General features: G+C 44.4%; 1 protein-coding gene across 1 annotated transcript; it reads right to left on the bottom strand.

Annotated features, from left to right (window-relative positions):
• Nucleotides 1-8,198: 8,198 nt before the first annotated feature.
• LOC109199771 (uncharacterized) lies at nucleotides 8,199-10,955 on the bottom strand. Its single transcript, XM_019355102.2, has 3 exons — nucleotides 10,063-10,955; nucleotides 9,533-9,811; nucleotides 8,199-9,296 (listed from the first exon to the last, which is right to left on the bottom strand). The coding sequence occupies exons 2-3, from the start codon at nucleotides 9,611-9,613 to the stop codon at nucleotides 8,583-8,585; spliced, it is 795 nt and encodes a 264-aa protein (XP_019210647.1). The 5' UTR covers nucleotides 9,614-9,811; nucleotides 10,063-10,955; the 3' UTR covers nucleotides 8,199-8,582.
• Nucleotides 10,956-11,469: the final 514 nt, after the last annotated feature.

Genomic DNA, 11,469 nt, shown 5'->3' with positions numbered 1-11,469 from the left:
TGTCCTGTTCCCCAGATCAACTGGTTATTACGTTTACAGGCAGATGTATTAGTGATGAGAAGTTCGCCTGTTTTCTGAGAGCTGTCGCACGGCTCCCAAAGAAGACCCAATCTGGAACACCGGCTCTTTATTTATTATCATCCGTGGCCTCATATTTAGTCTTACTTGGCAAATATGAGTGCTTTGTGTGTTGATAAACGCTTTTGCATTTAGTGTCTTTATGAGAAGCCTTATAATTGCCTAATGTGTATTTGTTCTGTTACAAATGCAGGCATTCTTATTTCTGTTTAACATTTTAATATAACTTTTAATTTTAATTTACACAAAAACAAAACACTGCAAATAAATCCACAAAACAGGAGTTTCAATGAAAATAATTTCATTGTGTCTGAAGATAATATTGATGCGTGTATGCATTTGTAGGACCTGGAGACAGAGACTTTCATGATCCTGACAAATCTTGAATTTCCGCTCATAATGATCCCCCAAAAGGGAGTCAGTATGAGGAGAAAAAATCTCCATAGCACATAAAGAAGCACAGATATCATCACACTATAACACCATGAAACTGATGAAAGACATTCATTCTTTTATCCACAACCATGTTTATTTAGCAACCATCCCATGATTTGGATGGACCAAACTGCATGAAATAAACAACAGCACCAGCACAAAAGCCACGACTACGAGAGAAAAGTAGCTGCTGCTTCAAAGCAAGTTTGACCAAAATAAATAATAAATAAGAGACAAACGTTTCTCTTTGTTTTTCTGTGGCAACACACATGATTGTGTTTAGTTCACTTCAGACTTCTCTGGATCATAATTATTTACATGTTTGAAAATAAAGAAAAATATAAATAATAATAAGCAAAAGAAATGGATGTTTTCAGTCAGCAACTTTCTGATTCTGAAAACACATCAATGTGACTTTATCATTAACGACTGTGGTCATGTGATCATGTGGTTTGTAGGAACGCTCCTCTTCCTCAGAGGATCCACCTGTGCTTCCTCTCCTCTCTCCTCCACCTGTTACAGTGAGGGAACGTCCTCCATGATGGAGGAGCTGCTGGAAAGTGCTGAGAGTTTCCTCCAGAGTGAGACCTCTGTCACAGTTCAGAGGATCTACGGCAGCAGAGACCTTCATGGACACTAAAAGTCTCAAACACACAACAACAACATCACACTGACTCCACTCTGACATCACTGATCAATAATCAAAGAACACACAGATCAAACTGATTGATCAGCCATCAGAGGAGTCGGATCAATGGAGCTGCTTCTGTTCCTGATGTCCCCTGTTTGATCCTGGACCTGAACTCTCCCTGCAGAGGAGACACAAGACAGTCAGACACACACACACACACACACACACACACACACACACACACACACACACACACACACACACACACACACGTGCAACACACACACACACAAACCTTTGACTCTGAGCAGCACTATTTTGTATCTCTTGATCTCCCCGTAGACTTTACACCTGTATCCTCCACTGTCTCTCTCTGTGGGGTGTTTCAGGGTCAGACTGAGGTCTCCGGTTTTCAGTGGGTTTTGCTTCATTGCTGTTCGGCCTCTGTAAACCTCGTCCTGCTCTCCAGGATTCTCAGAGCCGTTGTTAAACACGTGGACCTTCCTGTCATCAATGTCCCACCACACCACTTTAGCATCTGCAGGCAGGTTTTCTGTAGTTTTGCAAGGCAGCTGGACAGACTCTGCCCCTGCCTGCTCCTCCACCTCGCAGACTGAAAGAACAGCAAACACAACATGAGTTGTACAGACAGGAGTAGGTTTCAGAAATGAAAGAGAAAGCTGAATGACAGAAGCAGATCAGAGCAGAAAGTAAAAGCAGCTTTTCTACTGCTTCACAGCTTTTCCCTTCAGCTGACACACACAGCAGCACTGACCTCTGACTTTCAGCTCCACTTGTTTCATCAGGATTTTCTTTCCCTCCCTGTTGTAGACGGTGCAGGTGTAAAAGTCTGTGTCCCAGTCTGTGGGGTATTTCAGGGTCAGACTGAGGTCTCTAGTTTCCAGCAGGTCTTTATTCATCTGTGTTCGGCCTCTGTAGCGGTTGTCCTGATCTTCAACCTGGTCAGATCCGTTCTCATACATGTGGACCTTCCTGTTGAATCTGTCCCACCACTCCATTTTAGCATTTTTAAGCAGGTTTTGTGTAGTTTTGCAGGGCAGGAGGATAGACGCCTCCCCTGAATCCACATCCACCTGGGGGACTGAGAGGAAAAAAAACACAACATGAGCTGTGCAGACAGAAGCACTAAGCTTGTTTTGATTAGATAAAATTATATCTTTGCAATGAAATCTTGTCAAAATGTTTGACTGGTTCCAGTCTGAAACATGTCTCATTGCTCCACTGGACACAAACAGTGTTTTATTTGGTGTCTGTCCAATCAGCAGCAGAGCTCTCTCTTAAAGTACTCTGCTGTTTTATTTAAGAGTCAAAGCAAAGAGAGGCAGTTTGATGGCAGCACTTAGACGTATAAAGATTACTGTAGGAATCAGCACAGTATTTGTTTTCGTATCATCATTTCTAATGACTTCATTTCAGGTCTAGTCCCTCTATGAGCCATTTAATAACTGAGCTTAGAAACGATCCTTCAGTTTTATGATGATTTATCTGATCCAGTCTACTGCTGATTAATAAGCTCTACCTTTCTAAACCACTGAGAACCTGAACTGGCCAAGAGTCTGAAGTATGGAGAGAAAATAGTGTCAAATGTAAAATCTGTTTATTGTATGAAACTATAGTCAGACCTCTGACATGGAGCTCCACTTGTTTCATCTTCAGGATTTTTCCCTTCCTGCTGATGGTGCAGGTGTAGGTGGAGTTGTCGTCATCTATGGGATATGTCAGAGTCAGACTGAAGTCTCCAGATTTCAGTAAGTTTCTCTCCATCTTCGTTCGCTGTTTGTAGAACTTGTGCTGTTTTTCAGGCTGGTCGGAGTCGTTCTCATACACATGGACCTTCCTGTTGTTTTTGTCCGTCCACTCCACTTGAGTGTCTTTGAGGAATCTGACTATAGCTTTGCAGGGCAGCTTTACAGACTCCTTCCCTGCATCCACCTTCACCTTGTAACCTGAGAGGAAAACAAAGGTCAACATGATGACATCAGCAGCAGCTGTGATGGTCACATGACCTCCCTGTCCCCTCCTTGTCTTCTAGTCTCAGTCAGATTGTGTCTCAGTTTGTTCCTGATGTGTTCCTGACTCGTTCTTTGGTAACTAGTCTGCAGCGTCCTGTAAAGTGCTGCAGACATGTTGGATGAAGAGCAGAAGAACAGACAGACTGAGCCTCCACAGTCGGCCATGTCTCACACACATCAGCACAGAAACCATGACGATCTCATGTGTCTGCTCTGAACATCTGAAGCTCTCCACCACATGACTGAGCACAACTCAAGGAGGAACATTTACTGAAGCTGCTGCAACATTTACTGTCAGCACATGTTTCCATGTCAGCCTGCTGTTTACCACCACAGAAGAAGAACAGCTTGTACACATGCAGCCTCTGTGTCAGATCAATGCAGTGAAGCACACACACTGTTTAGTAAAGTCATGTTGTGGAGCTGTTTCACTGATCAATGACTGAGTCTGAAGGAGGTTTTCTGACTGACAGGAACAAACCTGGAAGTTTCTCTTCAGCTCTCTGTATCAGCTGTTTGTAACTCTCAACTCTTTCAGCTTCTGGAACAAGTTTGTGTGAGCCGCAGTCAAGGAGCCACCAGAGGACACCTGCTAACCATCGGCATTATGGGTAGTGTAGTAGGAGACACTCACCTGACATGAAATAGTGCCGGAAATGAAATAAAAGACCTCCAGAAACCACAAGAAGAACCAGGAGAACCAGGACAGCTTTGGCCCAGGATGGAAATGGTTCTGTGGAGAAAAAATAAAATAAAAAAAGACCTCTGACCTCTATGCACAATATTGACCTCTGACTTGTTTTTACAGCACTGACCTTTGACCTGCATTACAACTTTCTGTCTCAGGATATCTTTGTCCCTGTAGATGGTGCAGATGTATCCTCCACTGTCTCTCTCTGTGGGGTATTTCAGGGTCAGACTGAGGTCTCCAGTTCTCAGCAGGTCGTCATTCATCTTCGTTCGCTCTCTGTAAACTTCATCCTGAGTCATAGAGTTATCATTTCTGTTAGAATACTCATGGACCATCATGAGTCCGAGGTCAGAGCGAGTCCACTCCACTGTGGTGTCCTCAGGCAGGTTGGGTGTTGTTTTGCAGGGCAGGATGACAGACTCTGAGCCTTCCTCCACCTTCACCTCCACCTGCTGGTCTGAGAGGACAAAAAGACACAATATTATATATAGCACTACTACTACTAATACTATTGGTAACTGGAGCACAGCTCATTATCCACATTCCTGATCTCTGATTTTATCCAGCAAACATGAATAATAATATTCTCTGGGTCTTTTTGTTTCTTTTTGAGTGATGTGTGAAAAGACAGTTGCCAGTTATAAACACAGACATGTGTCTGCTGGGCCTCCCTGACATGAACTCACCTCTGCCCAGAAGCTGAAGTAAATAAACCTTATAAACTCCAGCAGTTGTAGCCGCAAGATCCTATTTCCTTTTGCTTTGTTTCTCACGTTTTGTTTTTTTCAGCAAAGTCAAGTCTACAAAAGTTGCTGATGGTTTCATGAAGACTTTAAGAATACTTTAGGAAATGCTTTTCTTCAATTTGACCTCTGACAATTGTCTACAGATCTGACTTATGAACAGTAATTACAACATTTGTTGGAGTTTTTCTGCTAACCTTTGACCTTCAGCTGGATGTCTGTGACTCTCCGTTCCTCTCGTCCATCACTGATGGAGCAGCTGTAGTTGCCGCTGTCAGTTTTTGTTGGTTTTTTCAGAGTGAGGCTGAAGTCTGAAGAGTCCAGAGCATCAGGCCTCATTGATGTACGTTCTCTGTAACGCTGGTTTTGTCCTTTGAGGTCGTCTCCTCTTCTTCGCCAATGTACAGATTTTGGATTGAGGTCACTGCGAGTCCACATAACTGTGGGATTGTCCTCTGGTATAGAACCTGAGTTCAGACATGATAGTAGGACAGACTTTTCCCCCTCATTCACCTCCACCACCCCAGCCAGAGCATGCTGGGAAACTGGAAGGACAGAAACACGAACACACATCAAATGGATGTTGAAATGATGCACTATTAAATAACAAACAGTACCTTCAGGAACCAGTTTTACAAACAACAAACAGTCAAGTTAAACACAGTTTAACACTGAAGTAAAAAAAAAAAAGAACCTTTTAATCTTTTAAAGAGTTAAACAGCTGCACTCCAACAGACCTCTCAAGGTATCAAGAACATAAAACAGCTTCAGATTTCCATTTGATTGATTCTCCAATTCAAATAACAAACCTCACAGACCATGTCATGCTGCTACAAAGAGACTACAAAGTTTACAGAGAGTGTGAAGAAGACAAGTATGTTTGGGCCAGATATGGAATGGCATCACATAAACAGTGCCATCTTTGCCAGACCTGGCCCACATCTGGTTGACATACATCCTGCCATGCCAGAAGTCAGTCAACAGTGCCGGCTTGACACCAGATCCGGACCAGACCTGTCTGCTATGTGGGTAGGACCAGGCGTGCACATATGTGGACATCACATTTTGGGTTGTCTAGACCAAAATACTACATTTTGCTCTACAAGGGCCTGATATCCACTTACGAGGACATTATACTGCCTCTGTTCTATTGAAATTTAAAATGAATATCCTCATGTGGCTCTCATTTTTCTTAGAAATAAAAATCAGGTAAACAAAAAAATCTGGTGATTCTTTGTTTTTACATTCACCAGGTCCTAATATGCCCAAATATCGAAGAGAAATTAAAAATGCATGCAATGGAAGAGTTCGGGTCTTAGGAGGTTAAAGCTAGAGTACCTAGCCACCAGTACAGATATGTGGATGGCACCTGGGTCAAAATCAAAACCCAACAAGTGGAATCCTTCACTGCTCACATTAATATCTAAAACACAAAGTTTACCACGGAAGACACAAAGGATAACCTTTTGCTATTCCTGGACTGTGCTGTGCACATTGAAGAGAATGGAAACTTCAACATTGAAGTTTACAGAGAGGACAGATGGTTTGAAAGAGGAGTGAAAGAAGCCATTTATGTCCACTATGAGCGACCATTTTTGAACAGAGGGGGTGGTTTACGACACCAACTGTCTGCCATCTATAATCCAGGTTTTTGTTTTTTTTGTTTTTTTTGTTGTTGTTTTTCGTGTCTGTTTCTTTTTTCTTTTTTTTCTTTTTTTTGTCTGTCCCATTTGGTTCTTTAGCCGTCAGAATTGTTGTCTGAAGCCCAACAAGGATACCAAATGGATTTACTTTGCCAAATGGATCCTCATGGCATTGCTGTATTGGTCCATTTGATCTACCTTTGTTGTTATTATTTATTTTATTTTATTTTCAGTTGTTACAGACGGGACAGACATGACTGAGGGATAGGAAAGGGAGAAAGAAAGATGAAGGAAAAGAAAAACAGAAGGGAAAAGGGACAGTGAGACAGGGCACTTAAAAAGAGGAAGAAGAGAAAAAAAAATCTCCTGGATCACCTGTTGAGAGAAAAAGAAGAGAAAACAAGCAAAAAAAAACAGAGCAACATACTAAACACAACACCATCACGTTAATCTAGCTAAGTGTGAACAGCAGTAAATACTAAATATTGAATGTTGTTGTGTAGCACGCAGGACAGACAGCGCACAATGTGCTTGGAAATAGCAGCCAATAGAGGTGTAGTTTATGTCTACGAGCAGTGAACACCCGTGTGCACACCTGTGTGGATCAGCACACTTGTATTCAAAAGGTTTCCCCATGTAACGGTCTGCTAGAGGGTGTAGAGGGCCATAGCCCCGTCCCCCAGGGCATGAAGCAGGCATGGAGGAGATCCAGGCTCCAGACATCCAGGGACCCCAGAGTGCGAGAGCCCAAGGAGGACCACCGGAGGGGCATCCGTGCCACCCTCCTGGGAAGAGCTGAGGAGAGCCCCAGATGAGGGGTCACCCAGTAGCCACGGAGCAGAAGCCAGAGGGGGCTGCACTGGCGTGCCCGCCGGCTCTGCCAGCAGCCAGCTGTGCCAGAGTGAACCGAGCCGCAGGCCCCGAGGCCGGAGGCCCGAGGGCCCCCTTTGCCCCGGAAGAGGCCTAACCGGGCAACAGGCACCAGGCCCCACCAAGTAGTCACCGGGAGTGAGTGAGCTGGTGCATACCTGAGCGCCCAGCCCCGGACACCAAGAACCACCAATGCACAAACCCCTGAGGGCATCAGTTACCGGCAGGGAGTGTGGTGAGGGGAGATAGGCCTCCACACTTTGGAGGGCCTGGGAGTTCCCAGGGAGGTGGAGTCTAAGACCCGACCTGACATATAGACACAGACAAACAGGCACACACAGACACAAACATGCTTTCCCACCCTCATGCACACATATACAAACACTCAGCACTCACCCAACGTAGGGACAGACATACATGGACATGTACACACAATCACACTCCCCAAACAAACTCTATACCCCAGGTCCAGGTACCCTCGCCCCTCGAGGGGGAAACGGCACCCAGACCCAAGAGATGTTACCCTTTCCCCCGGGGTGGAGGCAAGCAGACCGCCCCAGGCTCCGCAGCAGCAGCGAGGCCCCGCATCCCAGATCCCAATTGGACAGCCAACACCTCCTCCCAGCCCCCCCACCCCGATGGCCAACAGAGAACAGGGGTGTGTGAAGACCCCAAACCTCCCTCCTCTCGCTCATGTGTAGTGTAGCTGCATGTTGTTCTAAGGTGCATTTACAGTTTTTCTCGATTGGTTTGGCTCATGTCTTGAAACCGAGATGACATTCTCAAAACCATAAGGTCATTTGGCCAAACAGTCTTACAGTGCTGCCCAACATTATAGCTCACTAGCAAAATCAAATATCTTTCCCCAAACTCTTCGTCCATGCTTCAAAAGCAGATTCCTTTCCCATATAAAAGGTCAGTACAGTCAAAATAGCACAGATCCTTCTCAATTGCCTTGGCACATGTGCATTCATTTAGTGCTTTTGTCAGAATAACCTGGATGGTTTAGCACAACACCATGGATCCCCTGCAAAAGCTCATATCTCTCCCAAAAGAGTTTTTCCATGTGTCAAAACTAAATATCCTTCCCATATAAATAGTCAATGCCCCCAAAATGCATTATACCTTTGGCATTGTTTAAGCACTGCAAGTCAAAATGCTTAGACGTTTTGTCACTGAGGCACAGGTCTAGCAACAGAATACCACTATGAATAAAACCAAAAGATTTTACAGTAAAATCAGCCTCCAATAAACCACTCATACTCAAGGAAACTGTAAACATTTTTATTCGTACAAAGAAATGTTAACATTAGAGAACATACTGTGAAAAGAAAACATATACAGGATTCTGTAAATGTGAACAGTTATGAACACAAACAAAAAACAAAAAAACCCCCAAAAAAACTCTAGCCTACCATACTGTAAATAAAGTTTCAGAACTATAGTACAGTAATATTTTCAGTGGTCGCCATTGTCACCCTCTCTTTCCTGGCCACCATTCTCATCCTCCTGGCCATCGACGCGCTGCTCTCTGTCAGGCCATAAATTCTCATCCACATCGCAATGGATATTTTCTCGTGCGATGCAGCGAGGGAAGAAACGGCGTGAATGTCTCAACCATCCCCTACATTGATCCCCTGTGATGTCCTCACATGCAGCATCCATTGCATGCAGCAGGGCTCTCTGGTCTTGAGCCTGATGCTCATACACCCTCCACCTCCAAGCTGAAAAAAACTCCTCAATTGGATTTAGGAAAGGAGAGTAAGGTGGAAGAAACTCCATTAGCATCCGGGGATGGGTGGTGAACCAGGTTCTGATGCGTGGGCCGCGGTGGAAGTTCACATTATCCCACACAATGACATAATGTGGTAGCTGAGGTCCTTCTACACCTCTCTCATTTTCTGGGATCAGATCAGTATAAAGGTGGTCCAAAAAATTGAGGAGCTTTTGTGTATTGTAGGGCCCTAAACTGGGAATGTTTGTGGCCACACCTCTTTCTGATATAGCGGCACGCATTGTTATATTTGCTCCTCGCTGGCCTGGGACATCCACGGTGGCTCGGTGGCCAATGATGTTACGGCCACGCCTTCGACCTTTGACCAGGTTGAAGCCAGCTTCATCAACGAACACTAGGATGTGAGGGGTTTCGTTGCCTTCTAATGCCATTATTCTCTACAATAGAATAGAAATAAATCTAATCAGTCAAGTAGAGACAGATACTGCAGGGAGGATCTAAAGTACTGTACAAACAGGGAGTGGAAAACTGAAGACAATTTCTAGGCAAAATGCTCTAGTCACACAAAGCTGGATTCTGAAGGTGAAAAGGATTACGCAAAACAAAAAAACAGTGGTAACCATGTCTTACTGTAATAGTGTTACAATGATAGACAACCAGTAGTTGAATTTACATGCACATACTGGTACCGCAGCCCTTTCACTCTGTCAGAGTTTCTCTCAAATGGTACCCTGTAAATCTGTTTCATGGTCATCTGATGTTTCTTCAATACCCGGTCTATTGTGGAGAGATAGAGTTTATATTTTAGAACATTACATTGTCTAGCAGGATTGCATTACAAATCTGTCTCAGTGTGATGGCATTATTTGCAATGACCATGTTGCATATTTCTCGTTCTTGTTGTTCATTTAGAAGTTTTCTTCTGCCACCCACTTGAGGCTGTCGTCCAATCCTAGACATACAAGTCAAAGGTCAACACTGTAAATTTGTTACAAAATGAGTTACCAATGTAATTGTACTGCTGTCTTATGGTACTAGAAGTGTGATGCACTGCACAGTGACTGGAATACTATTCACAGTATTTTCTCCATTTTTTTGTCTTTGTCATTTTTATAGTATCATATAACATCACATGACGATATTACAGTACTCTAGGCCTACACACACACCAACACTGAATAGTTCAATAGCATAGTTCTGTACCTGTTTTCCCTGCGAAAGGTTTGGATGATGGAGGAGACTGTAGACCGAGGCACATTAGGCTGCACTCGGCGACCTGCCTCTGCCATTGTGAGGCGATGGTTTATAACGTGGTCAATAAGGGTGGCCCGGATTTCATCTGGGACATCATGGTGCCTCCGTGCTCCTCGGCCTCTTCCCCCTATTCCTCCACGCATTCTCACTCCTCCTCTTCCTCTTCTTCTTCCTCCTCTTCCTCGAGCAGGAAGTTGCTGTTGTACTTGGCGAGGTGCTTCCATGTTCACACTGCAAATGAAACTGGCCCCGGGCCAAGCTCTGTCTATATACTTTTGGCAGCAGTCATAATCATAGACAACACCTGTCAGGTATCTGAACAACCTGTTTGATTGGTCATCTGAGATGTGGGAAACTGCTCCTTCGTTAGTTCTAATTTCACCTGATTGATTGTCAAGTACTGTCATAACTTTATCAAATGTTCCAAGATATTCTTTCATGGTATTATATCTTTGACTAATTTTGACAGTTGAACAGACAATTGTGCATATGATGACTTACACAATGAAACCATGCTGATATGTTTTGGAGTGAGTGACCATTTCACTGAAAAATCAACTAATCAGTTTAGATCGGCAAGATCTATTTATTTGGAAAATGTGCTAAATGTGGGCTCATTGTGCTAACTGTAGCTACTTGTACATAATCATTTGAAAAGAAGCACAGAGTCACTTGAGACATGTACTAAAGCATTTGCAATTTGATTAAACCAATGAAAATGACATTCTGTTGTGAACAATTGCAAGGTGGTTTGGAGATTTGTCCATGTTATTTTGAGAATGTCATCTCGGTTTCAGGAAATGAGCCAAACCAATCGAGAAAAACTGTAAAACAGGGGAGGGCATGGTGCTGCTGTCAGAGAGCAGCAAGTGTTAGCACGGCCCCTCCCGAGAACCCTCAATGTCTACATGGATTTAAAATTGAGAGGTGGGCACCGGCGCCAGAGGTGGGGTTGAATACACAGACCGTCCACTGGACGCCGTTAACGTGCCCACCCTCAAGGCCCTATATATATGTGTTATGAGAGTGTGAGTAATGTGGATGTCTAAGTTGTGGAATAAAATTGAGGCACAGGTGGCCAGAAGGGGACAGAGGGGGGGGGGATGCCTCCCCTGCACCCTGGTGACACACCCGCACGCCAAGGCCCTACTTGTGTGGGTGGGTGTGTTGGAGCGGGAAGAGGGAGGTAGCTGGGGATGGGGAGGAAAAGAAGGGAGGAGCAAGATGCCCCTCCCTGGGGCCAGCTCCCCCGCTGAGGCCTTAACGCCCACTCACACCCTGGGCCATCTGACCTCAGGAAATCACATGATAGGGTGGGGCCAGGTTTCCCAATGAGCTCACCCGAAACCCTGGCTG

Source organism: Oreochromis niloticus, unplaced genomic scaffold (assembly GCF_001858045.2).
Source record: "Oreochromis niloticus isolate F11D_XX unplaced genomic scaffold, O_niloticus_UMD_NMBU tig00001668_pilon, whole genome shotgun sequence".
In the NCBI taxonomy this organism is placed as follows: Eukaryota; Metazoa; Chordata; class Actinopteri; order Cichliformes; family Cichlidae; genus Oreochromis; species Oreochromis niloticus.
The sequence above is the reverse complement of the archived record's forward strand: the minus strand, read 5'-3'. Positions and strand labels throughout refer to the sequence as shown.

Bases quoted from the DNA above. Each gene is read 5' to 3' on its own strand.
- LOC109199771 (XM_019355102.2), bottom strand. From the start codon at position 9,613: ATGACCATGAAACAGATTTACAGGGTACCATTTGAGAGAAACTCTGAC. The intron at 9,297-9,532 runs GTAAATTCAACT...ATTCTATTGTAG, and splicing joins TGCGGTACCAGTATGTGCAT to AGAATAATGGCATTAGAAGG.